The sequence below is a fragment of the Micrasema longulum genome, unplaced genomic scaffold, assembly GCF_059751315.1.
Source record: "Micrasema longulum isolate JH-2025_06_02 unplaced genomic scaffold, ASM5975131v1 h1tg001811l, whole genome shotgun sequence".
In the NCBI taxonomy this organism is placed as follows: domain Eukaryota; kingdom Metazoa; phylum Arthropoda; class Insecta; order Trichoptera; family Brachycentridae; genus Micrasema; species Micrasema longulum.
This window is the reverse complement of record NW_028278985.1, coordinates 5,791-30,839: the sequence shown is the minus strand read 5'-3', so window position 1 is coordinate 30,839 and position 25,049 is coordinate 5,791. Positions and strand designations below refer to the sequence as shown.

At 32.9% G+C, this 25,049-nt stretch overlaps 1 protein-coding gene across 1 annotated transcript; it reads left to right on the top strand.

The window, feature by feature from the left end:
* LOC148273897 (uncharacterized) lies at positions 1–23,790 on the top strand. The gene is made up of 3 exons (XM_088237997.1): positions 1–87; positions 18,679–22,609; positions 23,349–23,790. The coding sequence occupies exons 2-3, from the start codon at positions 18,679–18,681 to the stop codon at positions 23,363–23,365; spliced, it is 3,948 nt and encodes a 1,315-aa protein (XP_088094123.1). The 5' UTR covers positions 1–87; the 3' UTR covers positions 23,366–23,790.
* Positions 23,791–25,049: the final 1,259 nt, after the last annotated feature.

Below are 25,049 nucleotides of genomic sequence, written 5' to 3'. Positions count from 1 at the left end.
ATTTACACAATTTTTGTGTTGGTGGTTGCGGTTGGTAAAAGGAGTGAGAGAGGAAATCAGTTTGGGAGGCCCTAATAAGCGGTAAAGGTGAGACAAAAACAAATTAATTACCAAATAATGATAAGAAAACACAATGAAATTTCAAGTTGAAAAAGTAAATTGGGCCAATTGAGGTCCAGCGGAAAATAACACAATAAGGGTTGGCTGCTGACATGCCACCATATGCTCCAATCCTGACCTAAAGATGACGATTCCCTCGCTTCAGGTGTTAGTCAAAGGACTAAAATATTGCAACGAAAAACAACCCTTCAAATAAATATTTCTCGTCAAACTGGCCGGGAGTCGAACTCGAAACCTCGCAAGGAAGGCAAACCACTACACCACGAGGCGGACAAAATTATGTTGACTTACTTACTATAATATAATATTATTTTTTTATGTTTAATTTTGTCATAGTTATTGAAAACATTTCATCATCGTTCCATGTCCGCTCCCTAGTTAGAGCATATGGTATCCACAAAGAGCCTCCATGCATCTCTATCGGCTGCCATCTCCTTTGCGTCCTTTCAAGTCATGATACCGTCCCGAAGTTCTGACATGAACTGCCGACGAACTGTCAGCAGATGACGTCCAGGACGCCGAGAACCTGATGCCTTGTAAAATAGGCGAATATGGTTAAGGCTCTCAGGAGGCATCCGAGCCAACCGTATCGCCTCCGCTTGATGACAGTTGTCACCGGAGTTTGCTGCGTCCGTTCTCTTATTACTTCATTCCGAACAAAGTCGAACCACCGCACACCATAGATTCTTCTGATACACCTATTCTTAAAACTCAGTATTTTGCTGTTTGAAAACATTTGGTAGATTTTAATTTAATTTGTTTATTGTTAATGTTTTTGTGTGACATATTTTTTATTTATTTATTGATACAAATACATACATATTACAAAAATAATCAAAATAACGTATTCCAAACTATATGAGGCCTAAAGCCTTGTGTTGAGTTGGAATACAACATAATGGAAAGTGGAAGCACGTACTACAATAATATCGTCGTTATCGAAATGATACAACGACGGATGTGCAAAAAATATGACTAAACGTTCTTTTGTATTTATTTATTAAATATATAGCCTAAGCCAATTACAACAGTTACATGAAGAAACATATATCTAAAACTAAACAAACATAACATAAAACTATGTAGCAAAGACAAACGAGGGCAACACAATAATGATATTAAATATATTCTTAAAAACGATAGACATACAATGCTTTGAGCTAAACCATGCCAATCCATCTTCATCCCACACTGTTTTAGTGGCAAAGAGATCTACGAAAAGCCGAAATATCTACCCCAAAGAGTTTCAAGTCATGAGACACATTGACTAATCTACACATTCTGGACATTAGGGCATAAGAACAAAAGTTGCTCTTAGAAGATTTAATCTTAAAAAGATATTTGATATTAAGAAGGTTTTATAAAGGCTTTGTATTGCAGGTTTGAAAAAATAATACATGCCACTAATTTAAGTATCGAATAATCTTTTGTACTTATCGAGTTGTGACCTAAAAGCGTCAGGAAAAAAATGAGCCGCTCTCGTGAAAAGTTTTAAAAAATCACATGCGTTGTTTTTCTACGATTATCACGATTTATGGTCGTTGGTCGTCCATGACCTTTACTTACATCTTATCCCGTAAGAAGATACAAATAATTCATTAATTACTTCAAAACGTTCGTAAAGTATATTAACTGATAAAAGACCTCAGTTAACGAATTTTTTTATTTTTGTTATCAAATATTTTATTTAACTTAATCGACAGTATTTTAAGCGTCAATATGTTTGTTAACAACGACTGAATTTCACCCCTTAGGGTGTTATTAAAATTGAAATATTACAACATTTTCTAGCCTTTTGCAGTGACCACTTACACCAACCAATGACATGTCATAAGATTAACAAATTACAAGTGGGATGAAGAACATCTTAGAGAAAGGATCTGTCGCTTACACACCGTGTAACATCCGCCATTTTCTATAAATGCCCTTTTCTCTTTTTTCTTTCTTAGCCCTTTTCTTCTTGGTAACTCCGCTGTCTGGTTATCTTTACCAAGTTCGACTTTGTGTCCTAGATATATGTATTCATCAACCACTTCGATTTGATTATTGTTAATGAAAATGTCTCGTCCTGTTGGACTCATAATTTTTGTTTTATGCATATTCATTTCCAAACCAATCCTTTTTGAAGCATCATGTAGTTCCATAATCATTTTGCCTAGTTCATCCATGTCTTTACTTATGACCGCTATATCATCTGCGAATCTGAGGCGACTTAAGTACATGCCATCGATCTTTAAACCCTTATTTTCCCAATTAAGGGTTTTAAATACATCCTCTAAGGCTAGAGTAAAGAGCTTTGGCGATATTGTGTCCCCTTGTCTGACACCTAGGCTTTCATATTTCCTTCTCTGAAATATATATTTCCATCTCTTTGTTATAATTTGATTAAAAACCGTAATTTAACACTAGATGTCAACACTTGTGTATGCGCTATAACAAATCATTGACATACATGTCATTGGGTCGGTTTTATAAACATCTAATCAAACTTCCGTAAGTGTAACGAACGGTTGGTCGTTCGTTTTGATAACTGACGGTTTTGTGTTCTGTAAACCATTTTTGTTAACGGACAAAAAAACCGGCCCTTTAAAAACTCTATTCATAAGCTGTCAAAATCAGTCAACAGTGTTTGATTTTCTGGTGCGCATCATATTTTTATCAATCATGGAAATTTTTTAAAATTGTTTTTTGTAAGTTTTACTGAGTCGTTTTTTGCAAAAAAAAACTGCGGCCGAAAGTCATCGTTTGCTCGTAGAATTGTATGGCGAACATATTCTTGCGAAATCAAGTATTTCGAGGGGTTTCAGCGCTTTAAAAGTGGTGATTTTGATATCAAAGACAAAGAGCTGCCTGGACAGCCGAAAAAATTTGAAGATGAAGACCAGAAGGGAGTTGTGTATTATGAGCTTCTAAAACCGGGTGAAACCATTACTGGAGAGCTGTACCGACAACTGATTCGTTTGAAGAGAACGCTGATGGAAAAACGGCCAAAATGCGAGACCAGCCACGAGACATTGATTTTCCAACATGACAATGCTCGACCACATGTCGCTTGGCGGATAGGAAGGAAAACAGCGGATAGGAAGTTCTGCCCCACCCGCCATATAGTCCAGACTTAGCGTCTTCTGATTTCCATTTGTTTCGGTCGATGCAGAATGCACTTTCCGGAATACACTTCACTTCAGTCCAAGGCATCAAAAATTGGCTCAATCTGTTCATTGATTTAAAAGGTGACCAGTTTTTTTGAAATGGCATCCAAAAATTGCCAGAACGATGGAGAAATGTTTTAATTTCCGATAGACAATTCTTTGAATAACGGAATTGTACAAGATTTTCTTTAATAAACGCTCAAATTTCCTAAAAAAATTCCAGCAAGTGTAGTGATACGGAGTACTAAAAAGTATGCTTCACATAAAATTTAATATTAAGTAGAAGACTAAAATGAGGATGTTCAGTTTTTTTTGTTCGTTAATAGACTATAAATTAAACTACTACTTCTGTTGATTCGTCAGTGTACTTACCGCAAACCAGAAATCTATCATAACTCTCTTATCGTTGGTTGATTCGGATAACGTCATGAAGAGAAATTCGTTTTTTTTTTTCATACATTTTTAAGTAACTTTGCGTTACAAGTTTTAAATTTTACCGCGTGTAAGAATACTTTTTGTATATCAAATTACCCATAGGGCTGAACTTCCACATTAAGGACTAGCGAAATATTTAAAAAAAAGTCTAAATTGAAAACAGTGAACTATAATGAAATAAAAAAAAGTTGCCCATAAAAATACGAATGCAAGAAATAAATATGTATTAACGTTATTTAAGTATATGAATTCAGCGATATGTTTGTAAGGGTGTGGATTAGGAAAGGGTTGAACGATACACGATTGGTAATTTTTTTAATGAAACTGGGTCATATTGAAAATATATTTGATTAATCTTTAGGGAAATAATATTTTTTAAAGTTAAATTCGAGTACCTTCATGTTGTTTGATTGAGTCGTTTTTTTATTATTTGAATGTAAAATTTTAACTCCTGTATCCTTAATAAAATCGTGATTTGAAATTAACTATCGTTCATTTTGGTAACTTTTGTTACATTGTTTCGAGGATAGTTTTTTTGTTATTTTTTTCAAAAAAACCTTACGGGAATACTGTTTAGCAGTATTTAATCTACAGATAAAACAAGGAATTAAATTTATAATAAACCAAAAGTTATTGCATTAAAATAAAAGAACCGACCATTTCTAAAGAAATAGATTTAAGTGTACGGGAGCCCCGAGAAAACATTTAATTATTAAATTCAAACTAAAAAAAATATTTTTAAAGGGTTTTTGGAAAAAGTTTACTTTTATTTTTTTTATTTGGATAACCAACAGCTATAATTATCTCATATTTATATAACAAAACAAATAACAAATAACAAATAAGCCAATTACAGGTTTTCACAAGTAGCATCACAGTAAGTTAAAAAAGATTCTGGAACATAAAATGAATAGTAATTAAATGTAAATTTAAAAGAAAAGAAAAAAATACTACGAGTTATTTCGAAAGCAAACGCCGCACGTTATTAAGATTATTTTCAAATAAATCTATGTTAAATGATTTATTTATTACATTAAAATTATTAAAAGTTCGCCATAAATATGAATTTTGCCTATAATTAGATGAAACAAGAGGTATGTGGAGAAGAGAGTTATTTCTTAAAACTTTGGAAGGAACATTGATAGAAAGTTTGCAAAGTAGTTCAGGACAGTCAATTGAACCAGAGGCAATTTTAAGTAAATAAATTATATCCGCTATTTCACGACGTTTTTGCAGAGGCAGTAGGTGATGTTTTTTACATATATGAATATACTGGTCAGATTTAAGCTCAAGTTTCAACCGGAAAAACTTGAACTTAACGAATTTTTTTTGAATATTTTCAATGCGTGATATCTGCACATTGTACATAGGATTCCATATTTGTGATGCATATTCTAAGTTGCTTCGCACTAATGTACAGTAAAGGATTTTAAGTGTCTTTGCCATAGTCAACGATGTAGAGCTACGCATAACAAAGCCAAGGGCGTAAGTATAGCCTGTGAGCTCGCCAATACATGACAGATGACAGTAAACATAACCATAGAAAAACATAGCAGTTGAGCTCTCAGAAGTAAAGCAACGTGAATGCAGCAATGCTTGAACTACATGTCAATAATATTCTAATAATAAATAATATTATTTGGACATACGGAACTTTAAAGCATACCTTGGTTTCATTACTAATAGTATTTTATCGGTTAGGTAGGTGTATTTAAAAAAAAATGTTGCGTACCTGAAAAAAGCACAAATAATTATGTTTTTGTAAATGATGTCAGTAGCGACACTCAGAGAGTGGCTTTGTGACGTTTTGACATTTTTTATAAGAAATTCATGGCGTAGCCGAAATATTGTAATTAAAACGAGGATGTTTTTGTTGATTGACGTTAGCAGGCGCTACCCAGGGGCGACTTTGTGACGTGAGAAATTATTTAAAAAAAGAGATTCATGGCGTAGCCGAAATATTGTAATTAAAACGAGGATGTTTTTGTTGATTGACGTTAGCAGGCGCTACCCAGGGGCGACTTCATGACGTGATGAAATTATTAATTTTTTTTTTTTTCATTTTACATAGAGCCGAGATAAAAAATTGCGTGGTGTTTCGAAATTTAACCGTGTAGGTAGCCGCCTAGTTACAATATTATTTTTGTATTTGTATAACTCCTGTTTTATAATGTTTATGTATTTATCGCTATTAAAATTAAACTAAATATAGTTTTTACTTTTAATGGCTATCCGTTTTTTAAATTATGATTGTAACACTCAGTAATATTTATTTTTCAAGTATTCAATGTTATTTTTGCATTTTAATTAATATTGTTAATATAAAGCGTATTTTTATTTATTCGAATTTACTAGACTGTTTTTATTACAAAAAATAAAAATGCATATTTCTCTATATATTTTTCTGTTATAAAATATCTATTAAAATAATACACATCAAATTTCCATTGTCTGTTGATTTGATTTGCAATATTCTTTTTTTTTTCGATGGTTAAAACTCTAGGAAATTCAAAGACAATAAAATTTTTACTGTCATATATTGGCGAGCTCACACGCTATACATAGCCCAAGCCAAGCACACGCGATGACTTTTTTATGATGCTGTCAACATGGGCGTCAAAAAGTAATTTACTATCATGGAAGACACCAGGGGTGTACCCCTTTTTAAGGGTTTTTTTTTTAACGAATTTTGTCTCAAGTTGTGGGTCATTATTTCGACACATTCTACGTTCAACTGTGTAACTAAAGAAAGTAAATTTTATATGAGAGCGTTTTGAAGTACCGTAATTGTTTTCGATGGATGCTCATGGAATGATGTTTTTTGTAAGGCCATAGCAGGAATGGAAATGGTGAGAAAGTGGTTAGACATAAATTTACTTTCCCTCAATATTGATAAAACAAACAACATAACATTTAGCCTCAGTGGAGCTACCTAACCAGTCACATCCTTCAATGTTATGCTTCATACTTGTGGTTTAAACCAAATTCCTGGACAAGATAAAGTGCCGTGTACCTGCTCTCCCCTGAAAAGAGTTTATGAAATAAAATATTTGGGAAATATGATCGACAACCATCTTAGATGGGAATCTCACATTTCTATGACTATCAAAAAACTCCGCAAACTGATACATGTGTTCTACTCATTGAGAGGTGTTTTAGATTACGGAGAAGTTAAATCGGTATATTTTGTACTATTCCAGTCGGTTGCGTCATATGGAGTGATTGGATGGGGTGGTTGTTCGGAGGTCATATTAAATCCATTGGTCATTCTCCAAAAAACAATATTGAAAATAATGCTAAAACTGCCATCCACTTACCCCTCTCATACTCTATTTGAAACATCAAATTTACTAACTGTCAGACAATTTTATGTTAGGGAAGTCCTTACAAATTTCTGGTCTTCAATAAAAAATAGAACACAACAAAATATTAAAACAAGATATGCAATGAGCATAAACTTTGGGGTACCTCTAAGTAGAACTGCCTTTTTTCAGAGGCATTTTGCAGTATTGGGCCCTAGGTTTTTTAACATGTTGGACCCTGACATAAAGACGTCTGTCAGTTACAATGTTTATAAGAAGAAGGTGAGCAAGTGGATTAGGGGTAGACCATTTTATATCCTGTAATTATTTTCACGACAAAAAATTGTGTTGCTTTTAATTGACAAATATCTCCTAATTGTTTTTATTTATATTTTATTTTTACTTTTTATGTTTATTAATTTACATATATTTTATTTTTATTATTAATACTAGTATTTACACGTATCTTTAATTTTCTAATTATAAATGGTATATTCTGTAATTTATTTTTGTTCTTCAATTTTAAATTACTAACGATATATTTTCAAATTTATATTTATGCTTCAATTTTTATTATTATCGGTATGTTTTCCAATTTATATTTTAGTTTAATTTCTTTATTACTAATGTTATATTTTATAATGTGTATTTATGCTTCAATTTTTATTATTATCGGTATGTTTTCCAATTTATATTTTTGTTTAATTTCTTTATTACTAATGTTATATTTTAAAATGTGTATTTATGCTTCAATTTTTATTATTATCGGTATGTTTTCCAATTTGTATTTTAGTTTAATTTCTTTATTACTAATGTTATATTTTATAATGTGTATTTATGCTTCAATTTTTATTACTATCAGTATGTTTTCCAATTTATATTTTTGTTTAATTTCTTTATTATAAATGTTATATTTTATAATGTGTATTTATGCTTCAATTTTTTATTATAATCGGTATGTTTTCTATTTTATAATAATTATGTCTCATTTCTTTATCATTAATGCTATATTTTCTAATTTATTTTTATGATTCAATTTTTATTATTATTGCTTGCATGTTTTCTAATTTATATTTATATTGATTTTTTCATATGTTATTATTATTCTTTGAATTTATTAAGCATCATTTAATTAAATAATAGATAAAAAAAACACATGTAAAAAATAAGGTCCTTCCTAAACACAGGAATTTCCTAGCTAGTCGGGACCTAAAACAAAGAATGTCTGTGCATTTTAAAACTGTAAAAAAAAAAAAAATAGATTTAAAAAAAATCAACTGGTAATATTTCGCTGTTCTTACGTATTAAAGCTGTGAAATTTGGCATAACGCTTTTAATTGAGTTATTTGATAAGATAAAAAATAAATATTTATTCTGAGATGACTAGTTTTTGTTTTACATACAAACACACTTATACTTTGCTACGTAACCTGTCATCAATACTGTAAGTCGCTGATACAGGCTTATTCAATGGGATTTATTGAAATCTTTACATAGTTTTACTTTGTACTTCATTTGATATATTCCCCTAAAATGTGCACTTACACAGCTTTTATAAAAAAATCGAAATTAAATACGGTCTTATTAGATCATTTTTATTATTTTGATAAGTGTACCTGTGTTTTTTTTGTTTGAATTTTTGACGGAACCTGTGCGCATTCTCTCGCTGTCCAAGGTAAAACTGAGCGACGCGCGACGGGCAGGTCTCCGTCGCTCGCGCCGCGCCGCATTTCCCCCACGTTATAGTCTGTAGCTGGCACGTACTTATTAATTCTCGGATTTTGTTTTAAATATGTGCAGTTAAACATTTATACGTTAAAAAACATGTTTCAACGATTTTTTATATTGTTTTAATATGTGATATTAAAGTTTTATAGGTGTAGATTTAAAAAATGCAACAGTCGTATAACCCTGGATGAGGCAGTTACACAGTTGTACGTAGGATGCGTCGATTTATGCCCATTTCGTATAAAAAACTATAAACTTATATTTCTGCTGATTTGTGTTTTGGCATGTTGAATAAAAACGAAATGAAGCAACAATATATCATCGAATTGGGGAAACAAGGTTCTATCAATCAGAACATGTATTTTTATATTTAACTTTAACTATACTTAGATTTAAATATCGGTTCTATATGCATCAATCTTTAAAAGAAAAACTAAATTAAACCTATATTATTTTTAAGTTTATTAAGACAATACAATAAAAAATATTTAAAAAAAATAATGTTTTCATTTCAAGCTTTCAAGTCTCAAAAATGAATCTACATAGAACCTTGTTTCCCCAATGTGACGATATTTTATGTACACGTATTTCAGGGTTTTCAGAGGAACGTTCCTTACGGTGAACTTTCTAAAAAATCCTAATTAATCACAGTTTTTTATAAAATAAACATTTTTGCTAATATTTGAAAATCGATTAAATCTTAGACTCTTGAACATCCCTTCTTGAAACCCCTATAAAAAAAGTCTGCACTAGTCTGAGAAATAAAGGATTTACTTCAATTCGAGATTACAAAAAAATGTTTTAGTAAAAATAAGTTTTTGGAAAAAAATATTAAGATTTTTTTCAAGTTTACTATGAGGAATGTTCCTCAGAACTTTCGCGGTCTGGCCCTGGAATACATATAACAAATTATAACAGGGATGGAGTATACCTTTAATAAGGGAATATGGAAGTCTAGGCATTTACAGGGCTTATACAGGGTGGTGGTGTTGATTTTAGTGAAGTTAAAGAGCTGAAACCTTTATTGTTGTGAATAGATTAATCTGACTGAATTATTTCACATACCATGCAACGCCTGAAAATCGTATATACATATGTATGTTTTGACGAAATTTAACAGTTAATACGCACAGAGATCGCACGTAGATTGTAATATTTATAAATGTATTTGATCGGCGGAAAAGTGTTATAACTTTGTAAGAAAAATGATATACCTGTAGGTGTGTATGAAGTTTTAATGAAAACACGTTTAAATGAAAGTTCATGGAAACACCCTATATGAGATGTATTGATAGGTGAAATAAAATTTTGGCAAAATGACATACGTTTGTGCTACGTTGCAGCGAGTTGGATTGGATTAGATTAAATAATAATATGAAAATATTTTAGAAACAACATACATTAATATGTAGGCATATAAAAAAATAACAAAAAAAACAGTTGATAATCATTTCATGCAAAAGTTAACTTCTTTACTTTTTAAAATATATTTTTAAAAAAATCATATGAAGTTCTACAAAATAAACACTCAGTCAATAAATGTGTTATCTATGTGTATTTTTTTTGTTTGTTTTTTTTTACAGTAAACATAAGAGGTCAAACTTTTTTTTTTGTACTTTTTTGTATGGAAGAATAAGCTGAGGTAATCGGCTAGTATCATCGTTCAGTAAGAATGGGCTGGGCGCTGGCACTGGGCGCGCTTCATAGATATTTTTTTAATATATAAACGGTGATTTATAATAAATGACAATTGCTTTATTTTTTTTCCCCATAAACATGGTTACCATAATTTATTATTATTTAAAGTCAAATATAATGGTAAGCTGTGCATAATCGCTTACTTTGACGATTCGCCCCTGGTATAATATGTATGTATGTATGGATATGTATGTGTGCATGTACGGGTATATATATGTATGGATATGGATGAGGATGTGATATAGATATTGACTTAGATATAGATATAGATTAAGATATAGATATGGATATGTTAATAAATAATGTTTTTAATAAAATGCTTTGTGCCTATTAGATATGTACACACTTCTGTTTTAAATTTTGGTACTCCGGTTCTGTATTCATTTATTTTTTATCTTAAAATTGCGTTATCATTCACTTATTTTTTGCTTTTTTTTACATCTTTCTAAATATTTTTTTGAAAACATAAATTACATGTTTTTTTTTCGCTCCTTATATTTAAGTTAGTAGTAATTATTATTATACAGCTATATAGGACTATCATATTTTAAATTGTAAAGGATCTTTACCAACAAGCCATATTCATTGGCTTGGTGAGTCCTGTAGAAAAAATAATTAAAAAAGGTTTTAAAAATAACTAAAATGTATGTAAATAATAAATAAATAAATAAAACAAAAAAAAATATTTAAAAAAATACTAAAATCTAAAGATTTCTCAACAGAGTGTAAAAGCTATGATTAAATTTATTTATTTTTTATTTTTATTAATAATTTTTTGCTTAATGAGATAGACGCCCCGTTTTAAGTTTTTTGTCGCAACTGTATATTTTCATATGACAACGGCCGGTCACTTGACTTCGGGACACATGGTATACTTTGCATTTCCAAATAAATAGATTTTTATTAAGATATTACAACAAAGATGAAGAACACTATATATAAGGGAATATTGAAGTCTAAGCATTTACAGGGCTTATGACCAGTCATTGGATGGTGAAATTGGCCACTTTGCACCCTGCGTAATATTCACCATTCTGCCTGTGTTTGAACTCCCATATTTCTTCATTTTTTCAATCTTTTGATCTTTGTGAGGTAAAAGATCTGAAATCTTCATTTTTTTTATTTATATTTAATAACATTGCACATACATTTATTAGGAACAAAGACACAGTTTATAGCGACACAATCAGGAGTGACTCATACCTGTAAACTTGACTCAAATCGCTAGAAAAATCCGTATTGAGTTGGGGCACTTGACTGGATCTTGATGCGGGTGAGAGAAGAATTCAAGGAATACAGATGTTTTTTTTTTTTTTTTTTTTTTTTTTTATTTATTTACAATTTTAAAAAACCCGTTAGGGTTACATTAGAAATTTAATATTGTCTAGTCATTTTATGTCTCGTCTAGTCTAGTTAGTTCAGTCATCATGTGCTTTTTCAGATTGATTTTAAATTTGTCTCCATTAAAAGTTTTCAAGTAGTAAGGTAGGTCGTTGTAGTGTTTAAGTCCATTATGTAGTATTTTTGACTGTCCTGTGTTTGTCTTTGCTTTTTCAATATGATAGTGTTTTTGTTGTCTGGTGTTATATTTATGTATGTCAGCATTTTTGACTAATATTATGTCGTCGTCTTGTATGTTTCCCAGTGTTATTTTGTGCACAATTTTTAAGGTCTCAATTTTAGTCAAGTAGTTTATGTCAAACTGGTGTGTTTTTTTGTACAGTTCAGTCGTAGAGGTCAGGTAGGGTAGGTTGTATGTTAGTTTAAGAATTTTATTTTGTTGTCTTTGTATTCTTGTTATGTCTGTCTTGTTACCAGTTCCCCAGAAGGCGATCATGTAACTCAATTTACTTTTGACATAGGCTTCGTACATCATAATTTTTTCTTTTCTTGATATAAAATCTTTAATTTTGTAGAAGAGGCTATGTAGTGATGCCATTACTTTAGTGAGTCCGTCTATGTGTTTTGTCCATTTTAATTGTCTGTCCATTGTGAGTCCTAGGTAAGTCACATGTTCTAGTTCTTTAAGAGTTCCGTTGTTTATTTTTATGTTCATGTTATGGTTCTTCTTTTGTGTTTCGAAATGTATTATATTGCATTTCTTGGCATTTAGTGTTAAAAAGTTTTTGTTTGTCCATTCTAATAGTTTTTGCACGTCATTGTTGATGGTTTTAGTCGTTTCAATGTCATTTTTGTTTTCATATAAAATTCCTAAGTCGTCCGCATAGATTGTTTTTTTTCCCATTATATCACTGTGTATTATGTCGTTAATGTATATTATATAAAACAATGGTCCTAATATTGATCCCTGAGGTACTCCAAATTGCATTGTTGTTATTTCACTTTTGTGTTCTTCAATTTTCGTAAACTGTTTTCTTCCTTGTAGATAGTTTTTAAATATTTTGAGAGCTTGTCCCTTAACTCCTGTATGTTTTAGTTTATCTAGAAGGGTATCTATGTGGACTGTATCAAATGCCTTCTTGAAGTCAAGTATGAGTGCAGTCACTGTATTTCCTTTATCAATTTTGGTTTGTATAAAGTTGCAAACTGATGTCATTGCTGTGGAGGTACCCTTTCTTTTTTGAAATCCATGTTGGTCTTTTGCAATAAAATTAAGGTTTTCAAGGTGTTGGTATAATCGATTGTGTAGCACTTTTTCAAATATTTTACTTAGAATGGTTAAGTTTGCAATGGGTCTGTAGTTAGAAGCTAAGTTTTTTTCTCCTCCTTTGTAAATTGGTGTTATTCTTGCTAATTTCATTACTTCTGGAAAGCTTCCGTTTGCTATATGTTTATTTATCAATTTCACTATTGTCGTGGTTATTTCTTCCTTTATTTTTTTGACTGTAACAACTTTTATTTCGTCATGGCCAGGTGATGTGTTGTCTTTGAGCCCGTTTATTATTTTGCTGATTTCTTTGTTGCTCGTATATCTTAAGTAAATTTCTGCATCATATTCTATTTTTCTAAAATTTGTTTTGGTTGTATTTTGATTTACTATAGCGCTTGCTAGTTCTTTTCCGATGTTTGTGTAATAGTTGTTTATTATATCGGCTATTTCTTTTGCATTCTGAGTCTCTTCACCATTTTCTTTTTTTAATTTAGATATGTTAGTTTTTTTGGTATCATTTTCTTGGGTAATGTTTTTAATTTCTTTCCATATTTTGTAACTGCTCCCATTAGTTTCATTTATGCGACTAGCAAAGTGGTTTTTTTTTGTTCTTTTTATGTTGTTTCTAACTTCTGCTTGCAGAATTTTAAATTGTTGGGTAAATGATGGAAAGTATTGCATTTTTTTATACAGTTGGTCTCTTGTTTTAATTTTGTCATATATTTCTTTTGTCATCCAGCCTTCTTTAGTTGAAGTTGTATAGTTTTTAATGGTGGTTTTTGTGTTTTGTCTCGTTTCTTCTTGAATTATTTCTTGTAGTTCCTTAAAACTTTCAATGTTGAGATGATTTGTTATTTTTGTTATGTTTTCTTTAAGTTTTGCATAGTCAATTTTTTTAGAGGCATACTTTTGTAGGCTTTTTTTGGGATTGTTTGGTGGTATTTTCAATTGTATGTCTATTTGTCTGTGGTCACTTAGTGGGGTGTCGGTAAGGTAAACTTCTATTTTCTCTTTTGGTTTTATATTTGTTATTACATGATCTATTATTGAATTTTGTCCTCGTTGGTTTTTTCTGGTGTATTCTTTGTCAGTTTTTCGGTTGATAATTTTTAGGTTTTTGCTTTTAAGCATATTTATGTAGTCTTTAACGTCGTTGTGTGTGTCTAGTAAATTAATGTTAAGGTCTCCGATAATGATGCTTTTTTCAGTTCCGTGATTATTTAGTGTTCGGTCGAGGTATTCGATGTAGTCTTTTATTTTATTTTTTCCAGGTTGCCTGTAAATTGCATATATTGTGAGTTTTGGGTCTATTACCTGTAATTTAATGATATTGTTTTTTTCCTTATAGGCTTCGATATTTTCTAATTTAAAATCGTGTTGATTATCTATATGTATGGATACTCCTCCTCCTTTTCCATTTCTGCATGAGTGCGCTGCTTCGTAGTTTTTTATTTTGTATGTGTTTGTTTCATGTTCTTGCAGCCAAGTTTCAGTGAGTATGATTATGTTTGGCTTAATTTTCATGTTTGCTATTTGCATATTAAGCTCATCTATTTTCGATTTGATTCCTCGGATATTAAAGTATAGAATTTTAATGTTATTATTTTTTTCATGTCTTATCTTCCCTGAATTTAATCTAAAAAATCTGTTTTCCGTTTTACTGCCTCTATTTTTCTTTTATAAGTGGGGCATTCTATGCTCCATGATGGATGGTTATCATTGAGCTGGAGCTTTAGTCGGTCGTTTACTTTTCTGCAATTTATGCATTTATGGTTGTTTGCTTCAGTGGTGCATTCACTATAACTGTGATTGCCTGCGCACCTAGAGCAGGATTTGTTGTTTTTGCAATGCTGGGCTTTGTGATTATATCCATTACATTTGTAACAACGTAGTATAGAGAAATGTGTGTATACTGAGCACCTATCCCATCCAATGTTGATTTTTTCGTTCTGAAGCATCTTTTCATACGTCTTTCCGTCTACTTCCAGAAAAACGACAAAATATGTTTCATCTTTACGATTTTTCATCTCTTTTATATACTTAACTGAAATTTTACTATTTGCTTCAAAGTTATTTTGTATTTGGATTTTTTCCTCAATCTCTTCTGGATCGAGTTTTTCGGTAAGGCCAATGATCTTTAAAATTGGTTTTTTCTTTTCTGGAATATTTACTTCATATTTGTCTCCTAATTTTCTTCTTACTTCTTCTCGCATAGTGATTGTGTCTTCTTGCCCTTTACATGTTATAAATATAGATCCTTTTTTCAAGTTTCTTATACCAGTTACTCCCTTTTCAACAGGGTCGATGTGTTTTTTAATATCCTTTGTCGTTGTCTCAGCTGATTGCTCGCTTTTTGGTTTGATAATAATCATTGGGTCCGCTTTTTTAGTTTGGTTAAAGTACGTAGTATTGGTTTGTTCTGGTTTTGTATTCAATATTTTGATTTTTTCATTTATTTCCGATATATTTTTTACTATTTGAGTAGTCAGAGGCCTTAAAATCTTCAATTCTCCTCTCATTTCCGCATTTTCTGATACTAGTTTTGCTATAATGTGATATAGGTTATCGGTTTCTGCATTTATTTTGTCTCGTTGAAGAACTGAAAACTTCATTTTCCCTTCTGACATTATTGATTTTATATTTTGTATAAACGTGCGGGCTTCAATCAGGGGATTTTGGTAATACATATTTGACGTTTCTAAAGTTTCACCTTGCAGGGAGCTATCATTGCCTGGGCTTTTTGTGTATTCCTCTGGGTCAGAGTTTCCCTCTGAGAGAGATCTGACGATTTTGTTTCTCTCCTCGTTCTGTTTAGGTGATCTTGGTGTCAATGTTGATTTGTTAAATGGGTTGATAGGTGTGTTACTGTACATTTTTTTTTTTTTTTGTTTAGGCCAAAATAAATTTCAACAAAATTTATATGTATGTATATTTACGCAAATAGATTTATTTTTGTGCTAATCAAATTGCTTTCTCCCAGGCGCAAGTTTTCAAAACCTAGTTTTGTCGATAAAACAGGTAGGCAAAAGTAGATTTCTGTGCTAAGGACCATGTAGGTAAAGCAGATTTAAAGTAGTATTGGTCGGTTAAAACAGGTAACTTCCTTTACCACTATGCTGTCCTGTCACAACATGAATTTTATTGATGCTTGTAATTATCAATTTGTAGGTAATAGTTATGTTAAATATATTTTTTTTAATTCTTGTTTTTACTCACTTATTTTTGGGGAGATCCTAAGTAATTTATATCTTTTTGTTGCTTGTGTTTAGTTTTACAATTTAGTATATATTTTTTTGTGCTTCACTTACATACTTGGTTGAAAACAATTTAATATTCTAGAGCGAATTTTGACTGAACTATGTTAACTAGTAGTAATGTTGTACCTCCCTGTTCAAACAGAGGCAGAATTGTGAGTGTTACACTAAGTGAAAACTGACAACTTAAACCAGCCAATGGCAGGTCATAAGCACTGTAAATGCCTAGACTTATTTATTCCATTGTATAATATGTTCTTCATTCCTGTTGTAATATATGAATATTGATAACTCTCGAGGGGGTTGAATCATGTCTGCAAAAATTTGAACAAAATCAAAACATTGAAAGTAGTTTTTCATCAGAGGCCTTTTGTTACGAAAATTAGTCTTACATAATTATATATTTTAAGAAATACGAGTACGTTTAATACTAGAGATTATACATTTATATATAATCTCTACTATAGATTTTTACATTTTATTTATTTATTTATTTCATTTTATTTGGGATTTTTACAGCTATTACATAAACAAAATAATTAGAAAAATCTTAACAATACTAAAGCCAATTAAAAAAATCCACTGTAAATATAATGACACATAATATATAAGAAAAGAAGTTTAGTAATTGTATTTGTGTGACGTTTGTATTCATGTGTAAGTGAATGTGTGTTCTGTTTATTTAATGTTATTAATCTTTTTCTTATTTATTTTATTTTAAATTAGTTTTAAATAAATATTACTTACCCAATTTACAATTCTAATAGGTTTCAATAGTTCTTTCCCGAACATGGCTATTTATGTCAGCTCCCACAATGGAGCGTGGTCCATGGCCGGCGCACTGCACGCAGGCACGCAGGCACGCAGGCACCTTTCGGAGTGCCCAATGTATTCTTTTATTTTTTAGTGTAACTCTTACATCGATTGCAATGTTGTTGTAGTTTGGATAATAAATAAAATAAATTGATACATACTCGAATAATTGTTCCCTTAAGTATGTATGTATAAGACACATTCCTTTGTTTTATGCCCCGAAGCCCATTTATAGGGGCGAATCACAGCAACAAATATTCAGGCTTGAGAAAAAATACATTTTAATTTATATGTTCTTACCAGGAGTCGAACCCGGGACCTTTCAGGCGTGAGTTAAGCGTCTCAACTACTAACACCACGGAGGCCGCTAAAAGGCAGTGTTATATATTTTCCTTGTGCCTATTTTTATACAACAGTTATGAAGTTGAAAGATAGGAAATCATAATATCTCTCTCTGTAATTTGTTTTAGACTATTATACTTTAAAAATATTTCTTTAAATTAAAAAACATTTCGTTCTGTTGACTTATTTGTTTGTGCTAATAATTTTATACTAGCAGGCAACAACGACTGTCACCGACTGTTACATGCTAGGAAATTCGGCCCTTCGGGCCTCGCTTTATTGGCCCTGCGGGCCTCATTTGAATTATTAGAATCTCGGGCACTGTTAAATTTCACCCTTTTGAGCTTCACAATTTATTTTTTATTGTTAAGAGCAATCTAAATATAAAAATGAACCGGGGGTGTAGTTCCGTGGCTAGTGTCACGGAACCAAGGATTAGAGGTCCGAGCATTGCACCACGCTCTACCACAACTTGGTTCTCATTTTCTAATAAATAAACATTTTGAGTAAATCATAAGAACATAAATATTTATAAAAAAGAAAATTAAAACAAGAATAATCTAACACTCAGAATGACGCTTATCACAGTTTTAATATATTGAATATCCTAGCGGCCTCCGTGGTGAAGTAGTTAAGACGCTTGACTTACGCATGGAAGGTTCCGGATTTGATTCCTAGCGAGAACACAAATACTCAAGTGAATTTTTTGTATTCCCAAAAACCGCACGTAAATCTAGATTTAGATATTATTTTATAAGCAAAATAAAAACGTTAAAATATCCTGCCATCTAGTGGCCGATTAGTAAAACTTTGAACCATTTTTTTTTCAATATATGAACCAAAATCACATACTTTCAACTTACTTACGAAACCTTTTGCTTCGGAAGTACATGTACTAAAAAAAATATTTCTCCAGCGGGCAAAATAAGCCCGCACAGGACAGACGCAATCAACCAGTTCTAGAGTAATAATGAATAGATTCCAAGAACGTTTCAGTCCATAGATACCAATGTTCATGTTTTTATAATAAACTTGTTTTTTTTAATGATGTACGAATGTACGACTTTATTGTTTTCTAAAATTGAAAACGTAATTTGATTGGTCAAAGATGAATCTCTCACACCAGATGATTTTGGGATTGTTCTTGTTTCAACGCCATATTTATTTTATTAAAAAAGTCTTGCTTCCAAATACTAAATATTTAATTAATGTTATTTTTGTTTTAGATGAGAAATCTCCTAACTGTGATTGGGCTATTGACCTGCTGTCTGGTGGGTTCAACTGATGCACAATGTGATGAAAATGATCCTTACTCAATCTGTTACAAGAAATGTCCACTAGGGACAACGATGCAAGATGGTGTATGTAAAAGCCGCTATCAACAATTTACTAACGTAAAATGTCCTGTCGGAACTTATTTACAAAACAACCAATGCGTACAAACGCCATCAGAGTGTCCTGTAGGGTCTTACTTACAAAATGGGCAGTGTGTACAAACAACTAAAACATGCTCACCCGGCTATTACTTACAAAATGGAGAGTGTGTAATTACAACCACAAGTACGATCTGCCCACCAAATAGTGTAAGTGTAAACGGCGTTTGCCAAACAGGTAATCTTGTATGTCCTGATGGAGCTTATTTAGAAAATGGAAAATGTGTAAAAGTAATAACAACAGATCTTTGTCCAACAAACAGTAGGATGGTTGATGGCCGCTGTCTACTTATAGACGTGAGATGTCCAGAAGGTATGTATTTACAGAACGAAAAATGTGTACTGAAGACGACGACATGCCCATTGGGTTTCTTTTTACAAAATGGACAGTGCGTTCATAAAACATTGAGTCTTACTTGCCCACCAAATGCTAGAAATGTAAATGGTGTCTGCCAATTTAACGTAACTTGTCCAGAAGGATCGTACCCACAGAACGGGCAGTGCGTACGAATGACGACGATTTGTCCAATGGGGTCGTATTTGAGAAATGGTCAGTGTGTCCGCGAAAATACGAATACAGTTTGTCCACCAAATACTGAAAATATTAACGGAGTATGTCAAATCAGGGATGTCAAATGTCCAACCAACACTTTTCTTGAAAACGGACAATGTGTACGAACGTCGACGGTTTGTCCAAGGGGTTCATACTTGCAGAATGGACAATGCGTCCGTGAGAACGTTGATGTAGTGTGCCCACCTAACTCTGTAAACATCAATGGAGTTTGTCAAAGTAGAGACATAAAATGCCCAATTGGTACTTATTTAGAAAACGGACAATGCATACGAACAACTACGATATGTCCAATGGGTTCATACTTACAAAATGGACAGTGTGTTCGTGAAAATGTGAATTTGGTTTGCCCTCCCAACTCTAAAAATATTAATGGAGTGTGTCAAATCAGAGAAATAAAATGCCCAAGTGGTACTTATTTAGAAAACGGCCAATGTATACGAATAGCTACAAGTACAGTTTGTCCACGCAATAGTGTCATGGTTAATGGCGTGTGTCAAATAACAGATATAACCTGTCCAATAGGAACGTATCTACTAAACGGTAAATGTGTTCAAATGAGTTCTGATATTATTTGTCCACCAAACACCGTTAATATTAATGGTAACTGTCAATCCACTCAAATAACGTGTCCGAGTGGAACTTACTTACAGAATGGAAAATGCATTCGTGTAGATACTGATACTGTTTGTCCTTCAACTAGTATAATGGTTAATGGGGTTTGCGAAATAAAAGACGTCAAATGTCCTACAGGATCATACCTCCAAAACGGTCAATGCACACATATGTTTACAAGTACTGTGTGTCCCCCAAACTCGGAAAAGATAAACGGAATTTGTCAAATCAAGAATGTAAAATGTCCAGATGAAACCTTTTTACAAAACGGCATTTGCATTCGTACAGCTACAAGCACAGTGTGTCCACCGAATACTAACAGGATTAACGGTGTTTGTCAAATAAATAATGTAGAATGCCCCAAAGAAAGTTATCTTCTGAATGGAATTTGTGTACGAAAAACGAGTGTATGCCCTCGAGAAAGCTATTTGGAAAATGGGCAATGTGTACGTACATCTACAAGCACAGTATGTCCACCAAACAGCGTAAATATTAATGGAGTTTGTGAAATAAAAGATGTTAAGTGCCCGCATGAAACGTATTTAATGAATGGAGAATGTGTGAAATCTTCGATCGTATGTCCACCAAATACGGTTAATATCAACGGTATTTGTCAATCAACTGTTGTAACGTGTCCCCAAGGGACGTACTTAGAGAATGAAAAATGCGTTCGTACATCTACTAGTACTGTTTGTCCTCCTAACACAGATAACGTGAATGGCATTTGTGAACTGAGAAACGTTAGATGTCCATCTGGAACATATTTGCAAAACGACAGATGCATAAAAACTGATATTTCATGCCCACTTGGGTCATACTTGCAAAACGATCAATGCATTAAGTCAGATACAGTATGTCCACCAAATGCGGTGTTTAATAATGGAGTTTGTCAATCTACTCAAATAACGTGTCCAGAAGGGACTTATGGCCAAAACGGAAAATGTGTTCGCACAAATGTAGATATTGTGTGCCCTCCCAATAGCGTTTTAGTAAACGGAATTTGTCAGAACAGTAACGTCAAATGCCCAGATGGAGCCTACTTACAAAATGGAAACTGCGTAAAAACTTCAATTATATGCCCGGCTGGGGCATTTTTACAAAATGGTGATTGCGTAAGAACAGCGACAACTTGTCCAGTTGATACGTTTTTACAAAATGGGCAATGCGTTCGAGTTTCCACGAATACAGTTTGTCCTCCAAATGCGGAAAACAAAAATGGTATTTGCCAAATAAGAGATGTTCGGTGTCCAGAAGGAACTTACCTCCAGAACGATAAGTGTGTTCGATCTGTAACGTGTCCAGATGGAACCTACTTACAAAATAATCAATGTATTAAGACGTCCATAACATGTCCGCCAGGAACGTATTTGCAAAATAACGAATGCATACGAATAGAAACTGACACCATATGTCCTCCAAACTCTAGAAAAGTCAATGGAATATGTCAAATAATTGATACATCTTGCCCCGATGGGACTTATTTACTAAATGGAAAATGTGTATTTGTCGATGTTGAATGTCCAGCAAAAACTAAAAAGGTAAACGGGGTGTGTATAGCAGATATAGAAATTTGTACCGACGGTAAAATAATGATAAATGGGTTGTGCAGAGAGAGAATTAGATGCCCACTAGATACGATAGATATCAACGGTGCTTGCACCCCTTGTCCTGTAGATTCGTACGTCAAGAATGGACAGTGTTTCAGATGTCCGATGAATATGATATTTTCAAATGGACACTGCGTTTGCATCAAGGGTTATGAATTAGAAAATGAAGTATGTGTCCCTATCGAACCATCGTGTAGAGATAATGAAATATACTTGGAAGGAAAATGCAGAACACAATATTGTTTTGGTGCCAGGTGCTGTAAAACAATGGCATGTAACGTATGTTTTGAATATTGCAATACATACAGTTCTAATTCCAGTCTTTTATCACTATGCGAAGAATCTTGCATACTCGGTAGATCTCCGATTATACAACCACCACCAGAAAAATATGTTTCAACTCCGGTTCCAGAATTACTTATACCGACGGTTGATACATCTAATTACACTAATATTATAAACATAACCAACTTCGTGAACAACACAAATGTCGAAAACATCGTTACTAATATTAATGGTACTAATGTAAACAATATTAATTTGGGCTCTCATTCTATGTCTGGGAATACACACTCTCAAAACGAATCAACTGTGGAAGAAAGTCACGGGGGAGGAAGTGTAACAGTTCCAGAATATCGTCCTTATCCAGTTATTCGGCCCTACCCAGTACCACAGCCGTATCCGGTGGCGAGACCCTACCCGGTTCCGCGACCTTACCCCGTCGTGGTGCAGAGACCGGTTCCGGTGCCCGTGGCAGTTCCAGTTCCCCAGCCGATGGCAGCTCCTTGCACGTCCTGTCAGCAGCTGCAACCTGCCTGCCCTTGGCCGCACACCAACTGCGGCTCCGGGCTCGGCATGGATCAAGGAATGGGCATGGGCATGGGGATAGGGATGGGAATGGACATGAGTATCGGGATGGGAGCTGCTGGAGGTGAGTTTAAGAGAACATTATTATTTTCAGTTGTCAAGAACATAGTATAGGCCGAAAAAAGATGCGTAAAAATATATTGGAAAGGTAAACTCGCCGAATTTAATACACGAAACTGCCATTCTGAAAAAACTGTAGTACTGTTTAAATCCTTTTCGCTATCCCAATAGTTAATATTGTTATTATTACATTAATTTTAAGTCAGCAGCTTAAATCTATTTACACGAAAGTTAGTTGGTGGCGCAGGTTTTGGTTTCTGGGATTATTTAAAAACAAAACGACTTCGATGAGGGTGGCGGCCTTCGTACTTTAATGGCTAAGACACTCGCGTCACGCAAGGAGGCTTATTTTAGCTAAACTGTTGGAATCAGGAAGGATATTCTAATGTGGGCCAATCAGGTACTCCTCAACATTTGCTCATGTGGAGAGGAAACCACTTAAAACAATCAGGAGAAGCCGGCCTGTTGACAGTTTTCGGATACATTGAAGTCCGCGACAGCAGCATGCGAGGAGGGTTCTAAGATCGATTCCCAGTAAGATCAGATTGAACTACGCATTGAAAAACTTATTTTAAAGTTATGTTTGGATTTGTAGTCGGAAAATTCAACTAAACACGCAACATTGGACATTAATTCAAGTAGTAATAAATGTGATCTTTTAATCAATCGAAATTAGTGTAAGGTTCTGCCCCTTTATTTTAGAATCTCTAATTAGTTTTGAATTTCAAACGTTTTTGTTTTAGGTTGTTCAACGTGTTAGTGACCACACAAGTGGCAAGAGTTCCATCGTCACTTCATCACCTTGACAACACCAATGACACCCATCATCGAAACATGATTCCAATAATTTTCAAAGTAAAATGAAAAGTAAATACGGAATCACTTACAGAAGATATTTTTTTCTACTACTACTTTTTAAGTTATACTACTTTTTAAGAGAGGTTATCGTGATTTGGTGAAAAATAATAATTTTATATTCACACCGTTACTTAATAGTGTAATACCAATTCTATCTTATATAAATATACCAATGAAACTTAACTTGGTTTTACTATGTCATGTAAGTTTTATTTATATTATAGAATATAATGCGAATAGCTTAAAAGTATTTTAAATGTTGTATTTTCGCTACGAAACAGGAGTTAATAAATAAATAATACAAAAATGATTAAAACTGTATTTATATATATTTTTTTTATTTCAAACCTTTTCCCCATATATTTATTACTAATTAGTTATTACTGTTTACTGATATCTTTCAGAGATTTTGTTGCTTTTACACCTTATTATTTTTTACGTTATTTATATTTTTTTTTTTATTTTCAACTTAACCTTTTTTATATTTTCATAATAGTTATTCTGTAGTAACATTTTTTTTAATCCATCTTTTGTTTTCTTCGTAAATGTATGCCGTTTTATTTTCATTTTTATTGTCCATAAATATTTTTATATATTTGTCACAGATACGATTTTTTTTATACTTTATACTTCTTCTTGCGGTGCCTTGTCAGGTCCCCCCCAAGCCGACGTTGGCGATCACTTCAGCGAAAGCATCTCAGTTTTGCGCTATTTATATATTACGCAGCCAGGAAAACTGATTATTGGATGTACTCGCCACAGTGATTCCTAGGAAAAGATGACCAGCGTGGTTTCTCGTTGCCTTCTCTGGTGGATTTTTCTGTCAGGGTTACCTTCCCTTAGCTGGTTGGTTCTAGTTTGGAGGCGCCAGAAACTCGCCTTTCATCCTCTCGTTATCTGCTGTGATCACACCGTTGTAAGTGTGATCCCATTGCCCAGGGTTTGCGACGTGGATGCAAAGGATTTGGACTGGTAAGTAGTGTTGTCGGTGGAATGCAACTGGGTGTTCACATGAAATATTTAAGCCGTTTTATAGGGGCAACGTATCAAACCAGGAACCTTTGAGTAATGGTTCGACATTATTAATAATAAGCAAGTTTATTAGCACCCCTTAAACATAATTTCGCTCATGTGAAAGATGCTGATCTCCAAAATAATAATATTCAGCTGCTATTAAAAGGTTCATTATCCGTAAATAAATATAAAATATTTTTTCCATCAGAATCAAATAATGCGGAAGTTTGGTGCTACGGGAAATGGATATGAAATAAGTTTTTTTACACGCTGTAAAAATTAGAGCATTTTATTGTACGGTGAAGTTTCTCTAAAAAAGTTTCCAGTAAAAATCACAAGTTCCTGTGAACAGCTGTTTAGAATAACGGATAAATTGTGTATTTTGATATACTGCCGGTTTCCAGAAATACATGTTTAGCGTGTTTTCATACGTACGGGGTTAACTTTTAAAATGCCAGGACGACTTTTAGTGACGTCACGGGTGAAGTAATTTTAAAACCATCATCATCCGTTTTCATTCCCTTTCCACACTTAATTGTGCATAGGACACTGGATTGGTACACCAATCGCAG